The sequence below is a fragment of the Stegodyphus dumicola genome, chromosome 3, assembly GCF_044657685.1.
Source record: "Stegodyphus dumicola isolate Sdum_Otavi_A_Nest chromosome 3, ASM4465768v1".
Lineage (NCBI taxonomy): Eukaryota > Metazoa > Arthropoda > Arachnida > Araneae > Eresidae > Stegodyphus > Stegodyphus dumicola.
In genome coordinates, this window is record NC_140770.1 from 145,143,555 (window position 1) to 145,159,009 (window position 15,455).

Genomic DNA, 15,455 nt, shown 5'->3' on the forward strand with positions numbered 1-15,455 from the left:
TCGTCGAAATATGATACCCGAAATTTTTCGCGATTACAATACTTTCTTTACTTCTCACAAAGAAATATTTTAATATCGAAAATCATGAAGATTTGTTCATAATTATGTGTGGAAATAAAATTTATACTAAAATAGGAAATAGAACATACGATATTTATAAGCATAATTCAAGCATCTGAAATTTAACCATGAAATAAAAAAATAAAATATATGCATAGTTAAAATATTGTATCATTAAGGTGGTCTACTACAGCAGCATTACAATACTAAAAATTTTTTTACACGCAGAATCGCTAATTAAGAAACTATGTTGCGTGCAATTTGGCAGAAATATAAAGCAATAGGTCAGTTTTCGAATCACAATGTTAGAATCAGGTTTGAAATGAAATTTACTTAAATATTATATTTTAAAAAAATTAGTTTGAAATACGTAATTTTAATGTGTAGTTTGGAAAGCCATCAATAGATGGCGCTACGAGTTAAAATTTAACATTGTAATCTTATTTCTGCAAAAATTCACGAAGTAATTGATTTTGATATCAGTTATAAATCATATTTTTTTCTAAATAATATTTAGAAGCGTTTCATATATTCCTTTATACACAGTTTTCACTAAACATTGTCAGCTGTCAGCAGAATGACATTTACGGCAACCCTATTGCATTGCTATTCCGCACTCGTTTTGTTTACATTTATTTGTACTGTGGTCAGTTTGCAAAAAATATGCGAAAATATCAAGGACGACCGAAAAAACATCCTGGTTTTAATAAAAGATCCAGAATTCAGCGTAAACGTCGAGCTCAAGAAAAAAATATGAAATTAAATTCCCGAGATGTGGAAGATTCCGAACAAGCGGATGTTTTCGAAAGGTGAGAAATAATTTATTCTTTATATCGACTACCCCGTGTTTATGATTTCGTAGTAAGTTAATTCCGAAGTAAAATATGCGTATTTTTTTTATTGAAGGTCAGAAATTATTGATACAACTGCATCTGTGTCAAAGGAGAATCATTGCCCGGATGATTTTTTTACAAAGTAAGTTTTTTTTTTTTTTTTTTTTTTTTTTTTTTTGTATATGTGTGTATGAGGGGATGCTAATAATTGTTCAATTCTGTTATAAGAATTTATTCCTTATTTCACACTAAATTGTTGGGAAATATTGAAAGGGTAAATTCCAATTCACAAGGAATTGCTGAAATAATTGAATCTTTTCAAAAGTATGAGCATGTTCTTGCGATCTAAATTGAATTCACCATCATTACATGTATTATTGGAAATTTTATAGTCATATGTTTGCTACGAAATGCTTTGTCAGTTACCTATGGTATATTTTAACAGGTGTATGCACATTTATTCATGTGCTCGCTGTTCAACTTGCTTTTTTTTATTATGTCATTTACTTGGATGTTAAAACTTTCTTTTAGCGTTGGAACATTTTATGATCATTTAGTAAAATTTATATATAAATATATATTATTGCTTGTTTATTTATGGTTCTGTGTATTTGTCATGTATGCATGTTGTGAAGTGTAGTTTTTGAAAAATATGTCACAAATGTTAAATTCCACCAAAAGCTGAATTGAATTGATATTGGGATGCAGGTAATTAGAAAATATCTGCTGTGTATTTTGAGCGTAAACCAAACTAGTGCCAAGAATGGGACCAATACGCTCAGGCTTGCTTAGCCTTTTTGCCATTGTCCAAATTGAATTATCTCCAGTATAAAGGGAGTGAATGCTTTCTCTGTATAACATTAAAATATCCGTCTGATCAAAAATCTACCAATAAGAAACTTTTCATATGTTATGTGACAGACTTTCTGCAAACAGAAGTCCTCAGCTCTGTTCTTGTACATGTTTTTTAATTGTGGTTCAGATGTGTACTTCTCAAAGGAATTCTTCTCATAGGAAGATTATCTGAACATTTAAAAACTATATTCTGCTTTTAGGGGCCTAATATTTTATGCCCCTAAAATTAATATTGAAATTTCTAAAATGTTGAAAAATATGTCATCTGGATTCTGTACAAAAAATATAATCCCCTTTTTCATTTCTGCATTTGCAATTCCTGCATTTTCTTTATTCCTACATTTTTTAATTGGAAGGAATTTCATTCGCAGAGCCCTCTAATTTATTCTTACAAATCATGTAGTAATGTACCATTTTAGATAGATATAAATAACACATTTTGTAATTTTTCTAAACTGTGGTTATACAGCATGATATAATAGCTACACAGGGTATGGCGAAACAGTATACAGCAATATCTGTCGCACTGTCTGAGATGGGTGGTAGTCATACATAGCTTAATGCTTAAATTTGTTATGTGTTATTTATTTATTCATGTTTTTTTTTTTTTTTTTTTTAATTATGTTATAGCAGTTTATTTCTTTCATTCTTAGGTCCGGAAGTGAAAAATTTGACTTTTCTATGCCAGAAGTTACAGCTAATGTTCCTAAGACAAACCAGGCTTTCCTGAGGTAAGTTGGTTTATTTTTAAAATAGATATTAGCTGTGCATGATATTACAGTTACTTAATTATGGTTAACTAATTATGTATTAATTTAGAAGTCAAGCAACCAAAATCAGCGTTATATTTTCAAATAGTGAATATTTCAAAATATGATGCTGATTTTTGTTGCTTGACTCTCAAATTAATACTTGGTCGGTGTGTTATTGTATCTTAATTAAACTAATTATGGTTCTTTTCTTCTCAGTTCTGATCTGGACATTTCAGTTATTGACTCTGACGTAGAAGGTAGAAATACAAGCTCTCTTTTGGGGTAAATATGTATTTCTCTATGCCAAAATTAAAATGTCATCATTTATGTTTTTCTTTTATGGTGTTACATTATGTTGTTTACATACTGATAGCTATTAAAACTGTTAAATATAATATTGTAGCTATCAAAAAGAGGGGGATGAATTTGATTTGTACCAAATTTGGACGTTTTGCATGAAAGAACTTGAAAATAAAAGATTTTTTTAAAAATATATTCATTGAAATCAGTGAAATTTTCAGTCGGGACACTGAAGCAAATGAAAATATTTTGGGGTTTGATTCTTTTGATGGGAGCCTCATCAATAAGCCTACTATCTTTTTTAAATATTGCTTCTTTTTCATTGTTTTCATGATGTTTTATGTTCCCTTCATGAAAGAGATTTTTAATAATTTAAATTTTGTTAATAAAATATAACAAAATGAAATCTGTGATTATGTGGCTGTTATTTTTTCCATATATATATTTATTTGAGGAAAACCACAAATTTTATTATTTTACAGAATTTTTAAGAAAAATATAAGGATAAAATTTTTTAAATAATTCTGATTACTACCTTTGCTTTCCTCTCATAATGTGCCTCAAATTAGAGCAATTAGACAACAAATTTAAGTCGTGATCTTTTTTTTCCAAGTTTTTTTTTTTAGGCTTAGGAGTATAAATTGCTTATCCCCACAAGACAGTGCATCTTCTTAGTATGCAATCCTAAGGCTCCGTTCACATGATGGTATAAATGTCATAGACGCATAATCATAAGGCACAAAATGTGGGAGTTCCATTCACACCTGCGAGAGAGGGTCTAAGCCATAGCCAATTAGAGAAGCTAAATTTGTGCATGCATGTATGTGTCTACAGCTTTCTCTCTCAATAGGTTTTATGTATATGCTCTGATTGGCCGACTCTTATATCAAGTCGGCACAAAGTTGAAAACTTCAAGCTTAATGCCCAAACTAGTTTTTGTGACATAGTAAGGTCTGACTACAAAGCGTTGTTAGTTGGGAATTATGACATTTATACAACGGCTTGAATAGAGCCTTAGAAAGCCATTTGGTAACTGAGTTATCCACCATGAAAGAGTTATTCTTGCCCCTCTGAATTCAGTGTTTACTGGAACACGAACATTTTATACTCAGGTGTAGAGGCCCTTCATGTGAAACCTCCGGCACACAAAGTAGTGACTGATATTGCACGAGCAAATGACACTGCGAGCATGGAAGCAGCAGTTGTGAAGATGACTCATCTTCTTGTAGTAATATACTGGTAATCCAGTGTATTATTATTGTTAATTTATTTGCTATCTGTTGCCTAAATTTCCTAAACCTAATTGCGAATGGTCTGCCTGCATGGGCGTTTTCATGGTTTTCCCCGTGTATATGAGCCATTTCCCTTAGAAAGTCCTCCATGAAAGCATTCCTCCTCTTAGGAAGATCAAGTGCTTTGCTGTCATCAAATAAGCCAAATTTAAACCTAATTTGTAATATTTATATATATTAATTATATATATGTATATATATTGTATATATATATATTTTAGCTTGGAGTCTGAGCCTCTTCAGGAGAACCTTAATGATGAATTTCTGTGTCCTGATTCACCTTTAATTATCGAAAGGGAAGATCGACGAAAGGCAAATCCATTACCATCTGGCAGAACAATTTGCAATATGTCTTTTGTAATAGTGCAGGCTAGGACATTAGAGCAACATTCCCTAAATTGTAAATTTGGAGGATCATTTATTTTTAACAAAGTGATTCGACGTGGTCTTGTCACTACATATAACTATGTATGTGATAAAATTTTATGTGGGGAAATGGCAACAATTTGTTCTGATATGGAGAAAAGCAGCCTAAATCAGCTTGCAGTATTAGGTGCGTTATCTACTGGCAGTGGATTTTCACAAGAGGAGGAAAAGTTTAGCATCATGGAAATTCCGTATATGAGCAACTCGACCTTTGCTTCTTGTGAGCGAACTACTGGCAAAATAATACAGGGATGTGCACAGGAAACTATGTGTGCTGCTATAGAAGAGGAGAAAAGGCAGGCAGAACTTCGCAATGATAAAGATAATGATGGTTATCACTGTATAACTGTCATTGTTGATGGAGGTTGGTGTAAAAGAAGCTATGGGCATGGTTACAATGCTTCAAGTGGCATATCTGTTATTATAGGCATGGTCACCCAGAAAATTTTGTTTGTTGGAATTCGCAACAAAGTGTGCCTTATATGCAGTGCTATTGAAGATGGCAAGATGCCAAATAAAGTGCACCTTTGTTGGCGAAATTGGAATGGGCCTTCTACAGGTATGGAAAGCAGTGCCATTGTGGAAGGTCTGAATTATCTCCAGTGTGTTCACAAAATACGTTGTACTCGACTTGTTGGAGATGGAGATGCTAACACAATGGCCAAAGTGAAAGAAAGCGTTTCATATGGAGGACGGGTGATCAAAGTAGAATGTGCTAACCATGCTGTTCGAAGATATCGCAGAGCTCTTGAGAAACTTCAGCAAAATACTGCGCGCTTCCCAGGGGCTAAAGGAATTGCTGCCCGTAAATTGCTGAAAATTAAAATGCCACTGTTAGTCAGAGGTGCTAGAGTAGCTATAAAAGCTCATGCTTTACCTAGCCATTATCAGCACACACAAGAAGCTATTGATGCATTAGTATCTGCTTGAGAAATGAGCCACATCATATATTTGGCAAGCATGATGCTTGTAGTGCTTTTTGTGCAAAGAAAGGTGCAGAGTTGGACAGCACATACAATGAAATTTTTTCCTCGGGTATGTTGCAAGCTATTGAAGCAGAAGTGGGAAGAGTACTGATATCGTGTATGCCATATGGTTTTATTGAATTTTTTACTGATTTCTGCATTATTAATGAGCAATTTTTTCCAGTTTATTGTTTCTGAGATCACAAACTTGGAATATATATTCGAAAGTAGTGGTTCCTCTCACTGCTGCTGAAGAATGTGACCTTGATTTCTTCAAACACCTTAAAATGCTTGCTCATAACGATTTCCTGCAGAAGCAAAAATGAGCATCCAGAGATGAAAGTTTCCAAACTCTTCAAAGCAAGCGGATAGCATTGAACAGCAACCTGGGGATGATGAAAGTCATAAAATCTGGTGACCCGACAGGCAAGAAAATTTAAATGATGATAGCTGCTATAAGCCGATCGGCGGAAGTTCAGATTCCGGCAATGAGCCAAGAAGAAATAAAACTATTTGTCACCAGCCAGAAAGAGTAAGGAAAGTGTCTGCTAACATGAGAATGAAGGTTTTTGATGCTGCAAAAAAGCTGATGGAAATAGAAATGCCAGTACCCAGCCTGACATTCCCCCCCCCCCCGGGGGTTGACGTAGAGAACTCTGCGAAGCTACTGGCTAGGATCTGTATCTAGGCAGTCTCGGATTCTGCTACACCAAACAAGTGGCTTGCATTAATCCTATCACAATTCAGGACTCCTGATTCAGCTGGAAGGACATCCATACAATGATATTTGAGAAGAAGACATACAAAATTGAGTATTGTGGAAAGATGATTGCTTATATCTTGAACGTGGATGATCCACTTGTCTACAAAACTCATAACCATTCTAAAAAATAAGGACATCAAATTTCAGTGCATCCTGCTCTCACAAGAGAGAAAGGTGATCATTAGAAGCCTTCCCAGCTCCACATGTTAATGCTGCCTCATGTTGCATAATATAATAATACACACACTGGCCAATCAATAAGAAACCTTTCAGATTTTCATCTGAATGCATGCTAGGGATGAAATATCCAAATTTTTTCTATGATGTGGATTATACTTGGTTAAAATGCCAGTATAAGTAAGGTGTAAGAGTGCTTTTCATGATGAATGAAGTAAAATGGGGAAAAAAGGCGGCAGATCGTTCACCATTTGAAAAAGGGGCTTATTGTTGGTGCACATTTAGTGGGGGCATCGATTTCGAATCCTTCTCTAAAAAATGTAACTGCAGTTCGAGCATAGTTTTCAAAGACAGTGATCGGCGGTATCTCCGATGAATTGTATGGCAGAACACGGATTCAACTATCACAAATCGTCAACCAAGGCTCTTCCCAACAAATTTCAGCTAGAACTATGCGCAGCGAATTGCAGAGGGATAGGAATGCATAGTTTTGGTGCCTGTAAGAAAATCACTCAGTTCTGCCGACATGCAAGACTTCATTTTCAGTGGTGTCGAGAAAAGACACTGGACATCTGAGGATTGGAAATGGGTAATGTGGTGGGATATTACATTATGTATTACATATTAAACATAAGTTATGGGTTACCTCATAACTACAGAAGGTTCCTGTTCGCTGCCAGAAAAGGTTGAAGTAATCTGCAATGGAAATTACCGACAATACATGAGCTTTGTTCATTTATGGGCATGATAAAATTTTATCGATGCTTTTTGAAAAATGCTGCAGAAACTCAAGGAGTCATACACGAAATGTTAAAGGGTGATAAAAAAAGATCATTGTAAAGTTCCATGCACAGATGAAGGTGTTTAGTGTATTTAATTATGGCAAAGCACACTAGGGCTATCTGCCTAAGAGAAGGGATGCCTTCGTGGAGGACTTTCTAAGGGAAACTGGCTCATATACACGTTACACATGGGGAAAACCACGAAAACGCCCATGCAGCCAGTACGTTCGCGGGATTCGAACCTCGGACCGAACTACCAGTGTTCAGCGATTTTACCGCTCTGCCGCTGGTAGGCCTGCACAGATGAAGGAATTCACCAGTTTGAGAAGTGCAAATCTGATTTAGTCAATGGTGCCCTTTTGTGTTTCCCAATGGATTACCCTTTGTGTGCAGATACATCAGACTTTCCTATAGGATCAGTATTGCAGCAATTGGAAGAACAAGAACAAGACTGAAAACCTATTGTGTTCTACTCTAAAACATTAAATAATGCACAGAAGGTTTATAGTACCTATGACAGAGAATTCTTAGGAATATATCTTTCTGTCAAGCATTTTAAACATGTATCGGAAGGACGCAAATTCATCATACTTACTGATCACAAGCCACTGTCATATGCATAGAAGCAAAAGAATGGGAAGGCATAACCCAGACAACAACACCAACTTCAGTATATATCGGAATTTTCAACTGATATTCAGCATATTGATGCCAAAGAAAATTTAGTTGCAGTTGAAGTAGTCTCAGTTACTGGCTATGAAGCAGTAGCAGATGCTCAAGAATATAATGAAGAATTGCAACATTTAATGACAGGTAGTGCTTCACTGAAATTTAAATCATCTACATTAGCATTTTGGAAAACATTAAGATGTGACAGCTCAACAACCAGTATCAGGCCTTTTATTTCAAAGCAATTTAGACAACAAATGTTTCATCAAATTCATAATTTTGCTCCTCTGGTATCAGGACAACTGTCAACGAGATGACTGAAAAATTTATCTTTCCAAATATAAAGAAAGAAATTCACGAATAGACTTAAAGTCCTGTTAATTGTCAAAGGAGCAAAGTCAACAGGCATACAAAATCTAAAATAGCCGAGTTCCAAGCACCTCATGCTAGATTAAGTATTGTGCAAGTTGACCTGATTGGGCCATTACCACCATCTGCTGGTAGGACGTATTATCTGACATTTATTGACCATTTTTCCTGTTAGGGAGAAGTAGTTTCTTTACCAGATATCACAAGAGAAATGGTTGTCAAAGCATTTTACAATCATTGGATTAGCAGATTTGTTGTGCCTAGTTCCATAATCTCAGATCAAGGAAGACAGTTTGAGTCGCAGCCTTTCAAGAGCCTTGCAAAAGTATGTGGTGCTAAAGTTTTACGTTCCACTCCATACCACCCACATTGCAGTGGGAAAATTGAGCAGTTTCTCAGAACTTAAAAAAATGCAATAAAGGCTCACAGCAACATCAGATGGACAGAAATCCTTCTAGGATTCAGAGTTGCAATATGTCCTGATACTAATCACTCTGTAGCTCAAATGGTATATTTTATGCAAATAAGGTTACCATGTGAGTTTTTCGACTACCTACCACTAAAACTAAACCTGAACCATTTGTAACAAATTTACTGTCTTTTATGGATCAGCACCAGTTTATCAACTGCTAACAAACATAAAATATTTATGCATAAAGACTTGAGATCATGTTCTCATGTGTTTGTGAGAACTGATCGTGTGAAAAAGGCACTTGAATTTGCTTATTGAGGGACCATTTTTTTTGTGGTGAAAAAATATGATAAATATTTCCGAGTCTTAATTAAGGACAGACAAGTTAACATTTCATTGACAGACTGAAACCAGCTTATTTGTTACTTTCGAACAAATTACTAGAAACGGTGACTAAAAATAAAAAACCATTTCACATTTCATGTACCCAAAATTCTGATATTGTACCTAACGTCAAATCTATTATTCTAGATGGTATGAAAATCAGAAAATGTGTTAGATTTAAGGACTAATGTTTTGTATATTTTGCTATACTTCATCATCTTCTAAATATTAGTAAATATATATCTGCATTAGTGATAATCAGCTGTGAGCACATAGTGCACCATCTGCAACTCATTTGGGTATAAACTATGCTAGTGATTATAATGTCCTTGCTTTTTCCCATATGCCATATGTTGCATGAAATTTTGTTATATGAATCTAGCTTCCTGTGAGGAATTTCTGTGATCTTTCTAGTATGTATGGTCAAGAATTAGGCTTGTGATATACTGTCATGATTTTGCCCACATGTTCCCTGAATATACTACCATTTCCTTAGGAAGACTTCCAAGAAGAATACTGTTGTGAGTTCTAAGCCTAACTATGGTTTGGAACTGTTTATAATGAATTATTGGGATTCTGCACATGTAATGTGGATGCAATTCTATTTCCATTTAGAAGATTTTCTGCAAAGGCAATGCTTTAGCTGTGAGATAATTCTGTTTTGGAAATAAAACTGATATTTATTTAGATTTGTGGTATTTATAAGGCAGTTTATCAATAGCAGGTAGCATCTTGCCTCTTTGCTTTGATCAGGGCCTGTGCAACCAGTGGTAGTCAAAGTTTTATAATTTAGCAGAGGGCACTGAGCAGCAAAATTTAGAGGCAAAAAAATGTTCAGAACTTACGAAGACATCAGCCAGCAGAATTTAGGATATGCAGAGATTGCACTGAGTGGCAATAGTGCCATATGTTACATTTGCTATCTGCATTATTAATTTGTGAAACAATTTCAGCTGCTTGAAAATGCATTTTTCTGTTAGAAATTTGTATTTCTTGCAATTTCTTTTTTTTTGGGGGGGGTCGAGAATATGGTGTTAAAAATATTTTATCATTTTCTTTTTTTTTTTCTTTTCAGGTGAAAATTTTGTGCATGATTTGGCTTTCATTGAGACGTCTCTGGGTCAGGAGTTACTAAGGAAGAGAAACTTACATGCAGGTTGAAGGATGCAGTGTCAAATGTATAAGGAATATAAAAGATGCTGTATATTAGTATAAGTTTGAATAACCATAATAAAAAAATTTCTTGAAAATTGTGTTTTTTCTGCGAGTTATTAAAATTGGAAATAATTAATTACAATATTTATGAAAATTTTCGAAAATAAAAATACAAGTAGTATTTAAAAAGTACTGCAAAACTCATTTTTAAGTAGAAAAATTATTCTCAGATGAAATTCTTTATGCAAAAGGATTCGATTATGCAAAAGGACTTTTTTAGTATTTGAAAGGTTCATTTGAACCCAACAACTGAAACTAACGTATCCCCAGTTTATTGATACCAACCATTTTGTTGGTATCAATGAACCCACTACTTTCTAAAAGCATTTCTGTCAATTACTAAGGGCTAATGAACAAGTGTTGAATTCTCAAGATGAATGTTGCCGAAACAGAAAAAAGTGTACTTCAGAACATTCTGCAGTAGCTCAAACAAAGTCACGGACCTCATCTATACTGTAGTCAGAGAGAAATTATTCCCCTTCCTTTTCTTTCAAAAGCTGAGTTTCCAAGCGCACAACGGGAGGCCGTTGCTAAAAGCTGTGGAACCAGTTTTATAGCTATTTTTAGCAACTTGTGAGCTGTTTTTCAGATAACACAGTAAATCTCGGGGAGGGGGAATTTGAAATCATGATCACTGCCGGTACGGCAGAATTTACGTACAGCAAAATTGTAAAATTCAGCGAAGCATCAAGCAATAAAATTTTAGAATTTTGTGGGAAGGGCACTTGACAACAGAATTTATTGCGTACAAAATCAGCAAAATGCATAGCGCCGTACCTGATTCATGATACAGCAGTATTCATTACCAATAGCAAACTTGTTTGAGGATAAGTTCGAAAAAATGTTTTCTAGTTGTTACCTAAAATCGGTAAACAATAATCTTTGAAAGATTATTCGATTATATCGTTACTAATATGGTAAAAATTTGAAAAGCAATCAGAAGCCGTATCTCTAGGGTCTTCAAGTCACGATTTGTTTTTATTTGTTCGAATATGATATATCTCTCTTCCTACAAATATGTATCTTCGTACGTATAAAGTATCAAAAATAATAAAAGTAATTAATAAATTTTCTCTAGTTGCCCTGAAAACTACATCTGAATATAAAGATAAGAAAGACATCAGTAAATTGCTGTTGTTATTTGCTGATCATAATGGTAATCAACCGAACATGATCACATATACCGTCTTCAAAACTTTGATTTTTATCAAGCTTCATATAAATACTAGGTTTTTGTTAGTCACGTAATTTGACATCCTAAATTTAAGATGACAGATGAAATAATGACTAGTTCTGAATTAGCTCACTCAGGAAGTAAAATTTTCTCCTTCCCGTCAATATAGCATATTTATAGCTCCCAATGATGGCGATCACTAACTAAATATGTTATGGATTAGAACCCTATTGCACTCCATAAGTTTTTCTTTATTCGCTTTATGTGCATGCATGCATGCTTGGTTGTGGAAGAAATTAAAAAGCCCCCCCCTTTTTTTTTTACTTAGGTTATTCGAATGTATACGCCAGACATTTATTTGTTGAACTGTAGTTATAATTTGGAACGTGGTGCTAGAGCCGTTGGAGCCGAACCGAACGTCAGTTTGTTTAGAATTATAGAGTTTGATTACGCCAAAGCAGGTGAATTTGGAAAACACCAAAATCGGTCATGCATCCAACTCGTTATCGAGGCTTGAACTCCGGATGAACTACCAGTGTTCGGCGGCTCGCTTGCTAGAACTGCGTTAGGCTCTTTGAATGTAGCAAAGCCACGAGGGTTACCTTCTTAAGATGGCAGGCCTTCGTGGAGTCATTTTCTGAAGGCTTAGATTAGGTTATTATGGCAAAGCACAGTAGGATGCCTTCATGTTGAACTTTCTTAGAGAAATTGACAACCCATACACGTTACACATACAGAAAATTATGAAAACGTCCATGCAGCCGGCCCGTTAGCCTTTATTCGAATCCAGGTCGAAACTACCAGTGTTCAGCGATTTAATTCCTCTACCGCGGGAGGGCCTAATTGCTGAAGGGAACTGGCTTGTATTCATGTTACACACGGTGAAAACAAACAATGCAACCAGCTGATTCGTCTGGCATCGAACCCAAACCAGTTCGAACTTCCAGTATTCAGTAGTTTTAACCACTCGGCCACTGGTGGCGTGTGGTAGGAGCCACAGATAATGTACTGAGTAGCAAAAATCCCTAATAGTGGCCCTGGTTACTAGTAGGATTGTAAGTATATTGGTAATCATCCAATCTACAGCAAGGAAATTTCGGAGCTTAATTGTAAAGTCAAATGCGACATTCCGATAAACGTGGTATATGTAGAGATGGAAAAATTTATTATTTAAAATACTTGTATTTATTAGTAAACATTTTATAAAATTTATTCTTAATTTAGCGTTTAAGAATTCTAAGAGAGTTATCTGAGTATTTTTTCCTCCTTTGGTAATCCAATAAAATTGAGTAAATTTATGTTCTGTAATATCTTTGCGTGTTATATACATAGTTATTTTTTTTTTTTTTTTTATTTTTTTTTTTTTTTTCTTTCAAAGTTAGACAAGTTTACACAAACAATATAGGTCGAAAAGGGAGCTGGTCTGCGCCCGGTGAGCCTGTCGGCAGCGTCGCAAAGCGTAATTTGACTAACGAAAAGATCATGCTTTGGATCTGGTGATCTGGATAGTCACTTGTGTTGAAAAATAAATTTATTTCAACAACATAGGCCAAAAATTTAGTTGATCTGCGCCCGTGAGTCCGTCGGCAGCATCGTAAAGCGTAATTTGACTAACAAAAAGATCATTCTTTTGTATTTGGTGGGATTGCCGTGGTATTAATCACAAATAGTATATGGAAAAAGGTAAAACCCTTGACAGTAAAGGATACAACGAGATGCTAGTGCATGTTGACGCTGCTATCAAGGAAAAGAGTCGAATTGAGTTCCGGCGCAGAAAGGTAACGTTCCATCAAGATAATACCATACGTGTCTGCATTCACCGGCTAGCCTCTGAACGGACTCGAAAGGGATCTTTCACCACATCCACCATATAACCCCGACATCGCACGTTCGGACTTTCAGCTACATCTTGCTGGTCCTATCTTCACTTCTGCACAAGACGTCCGAAATGAGGTTGACCTGTGTTTGGACTCGGGCCACCAAGTTTCCGAGCCGAAGGTTTTGAAAAACTACCAAAAAATTGGCAGAAAAGCATAGATTTTTGGTAGTGATTACTATCCGCACTAAAGGTACTGACTGCTTTTTTTTCATAACTTTATGAAGAACTTTCGTGCTTAAAATTTTCGTTACAACCATTAAATTCTGTAATTTATGAATTCCTTCCCACTTCTCATGTATTTATCAACTGTTCTTTATGAACCTGATATTCCTACAATTATCAGCTGTACTTTATAAATCTGATATGTAGAAACGCAATTTGATTTTATGCATTTCAGTATCAAGTGAAATCTTTAAACTAATCGTTCATTATAACACTTTATGTTGTTTTCATTCAAAGCTGAACTCAGATAATGTGCCGAGGTTGAACTACCAGTAATAGGCGACTTTAGCGCTCGCCCGCTAGAATTTAGAGAGGAACTGAGTGCTAGAATTAGGTTAGGCTCTTTGAATATAGCAAAGCCACGAGGTGGCAGATAGCAGATGCTTTCGTGGAGGAAGTTTCTGAAGGCTTAGTTTAGTTTATAGCAAAGCTCCCCATACACGTTACACACGGGGAAGATTATGAAAACGCCCATGTAGCCAGCCCGTTCGCCTTGATTCGAACCCAGGTCGGAACTACCAGTGTTCAGCGATTTAACCGCTCGGCCGCGGGTGAGCCTAATTGCTGAAGGAAACTGGGTCGTATTCATGTTGCACAACAGGAAAACAAACCATGCAGCCAGCTGGTTCGCCTGGGATCGAACCGAAACCAGGTCGAACTTCCAGTAATCAATATTCTTAATCACTCAGCCACTGGCGGCGCGTGGCAGAAGTAAGAGCCACAGATATTGTAGTGAGCAGCAAAAACCTCTAATACTGGCTCTGGTTACTAGTAGAATTATATATTGGTAATAATCCAATCTACAGCAATGAAATTTCGGAGCATAATTGTGAAGTTAAATACGACACTCCGATAAACGTGATAAAGATGAAAAATTTTTTAAAAAAGGAAACTTACTATGCAAATACATGTATTCATTAGTAAACATTTTATAAAATTTATTCTTAATTTAGCGTTTATGAATTCTCAGAGAATTATCTCATCGAATTATTTTTTTCTCCTCTGGTAATCCAATATAATTGATTAAATTTATGTGCTGTTAATATCTTTGCCTGTTATGTACATAGTTTTTTTTTTTTTTTTTTTTTTTTTTTTTTTTTTTTTTTTTTCCGTTCAAAGTTAGATAAAACTGAACGTACGTTACACTGAAATTACTTTGTCTAGAAAGTAAGCGCTTGAGTAGAAACAGATGTTGGGTTTTATTCTTAGAAGACATGAGATCGCTTTCTGTAAAGTAATGTTATAAAATTTTGAATTTGAAATAATCGTACTTCGTTTTTAGTAGCGCAGAATGATAAAGATTTAATGAGAATATAGCAAAGCATCTTTTTAGAGACGCTGTTATAATTTTGCTATTTTATTTTTTTATGGTAGGTCAAGGAAAAAGGCAGGCTGCTAAATACGGTAACAGCACATTACTCTGTTTCATATATAGCGAATCCGCTCTGAAATGAGGCACGAAGCGGTAAAGTAGCTGAACACCAGTATTTCGGTCCGAGTTTCGAATCCCGCGAAGGGACTGGTTGCGCTTTCGTGGTTTTACCCTGTGTAACGTGTCCAGGAGCCAATTTCCCTTAGAAAGTCTTCCACGAAGGCATCCTTTCCCTTAGGCAGATAGATCGTACCGGTGTTTATTTTATCAACAGTACTGGTTATTTTTAAAAATGATCATCCTAGAAAGGTGATTGCCAAAAAGTATTCACTTCGCATATTTATACGTTATGCATGAATATACTCTTTTTAGTCAATCTAATATATATAAATTACTAATGCTTTAAAAAAATTCAATTTTCAATATTCTGTTTCCTATTTGTTCCTGTTCAATGAAACAGATTCATACACAGCAAATCCAAATGCATCGCTACAGGAAGATGATAAACCAGCACAGTACGTAATTACAGTTACATCCGGAAAAGAGTAGATATA

The 15,455-nt window shown here is 35.2% G+C and overlaps 1 protein-coding gene across 2 annotated transcripts; it reads left to right on the plus strand.

Moving 5' to 3' along the window:
- Nucleotides 1-240: 240 nt before the first annotated feature.
- Nucleotides 241-10,289, plus strand: LOC146998106 (uncharacterized). 2 transcript variants are annotated; one of them, XM_085813409.1, is made up of 5 exons: nt 241-869; nt 967-1,035; nt 2,402-2,479; nt 2,717-2,782; nt 10,115-10,289. In XM_085813409.1, the coding sequence occupies exons 1-5, from the start codon at nt 724-726 to the stop codon at nt 10,116-10,118; spliced, it is 363 nt and encodes a 120-aa protein (XP_085669535.1). In that variant the 5' UTR covers nt 241-723; the 3' UTR covers nt 10,119-10,289. The 2 variants fall into 2 exon arrangements, with proteins under 2 accessions (XP_085669535.1, XP_085669536.1); XM_085813410.1 differs by lacking the exon at nt 967-1,035.
- The last annotated feature ends 5,166 nt before the right edge of the window (nt 10,290-15,455 follow it).

Bases quoted from the DNA above. Each gene is read 5' to 3' on its own strand.
- LOC146998106 (XM_085813409.1), top strand. From the start codon at position 724: ATGCGAAAATATCAAGGACGACCGAAAAAACATCCTGGTTTTAATAAA. The intron at 1,036-2,401 runs GTAAGTTTTTTT...TTTCATTCTTAG, and splicing joins CCGGATGATTTTTTTACAAA to GTCCGGAAGTGAAAAATTTG. The intron at 2,480-2,716 runs GTAAGTTGGTTT...TTTTCTTCTCAG, and splicing joins ACAAACCAGGCTTTCCTGAG to TTCTGATCTGGACATTTCAG.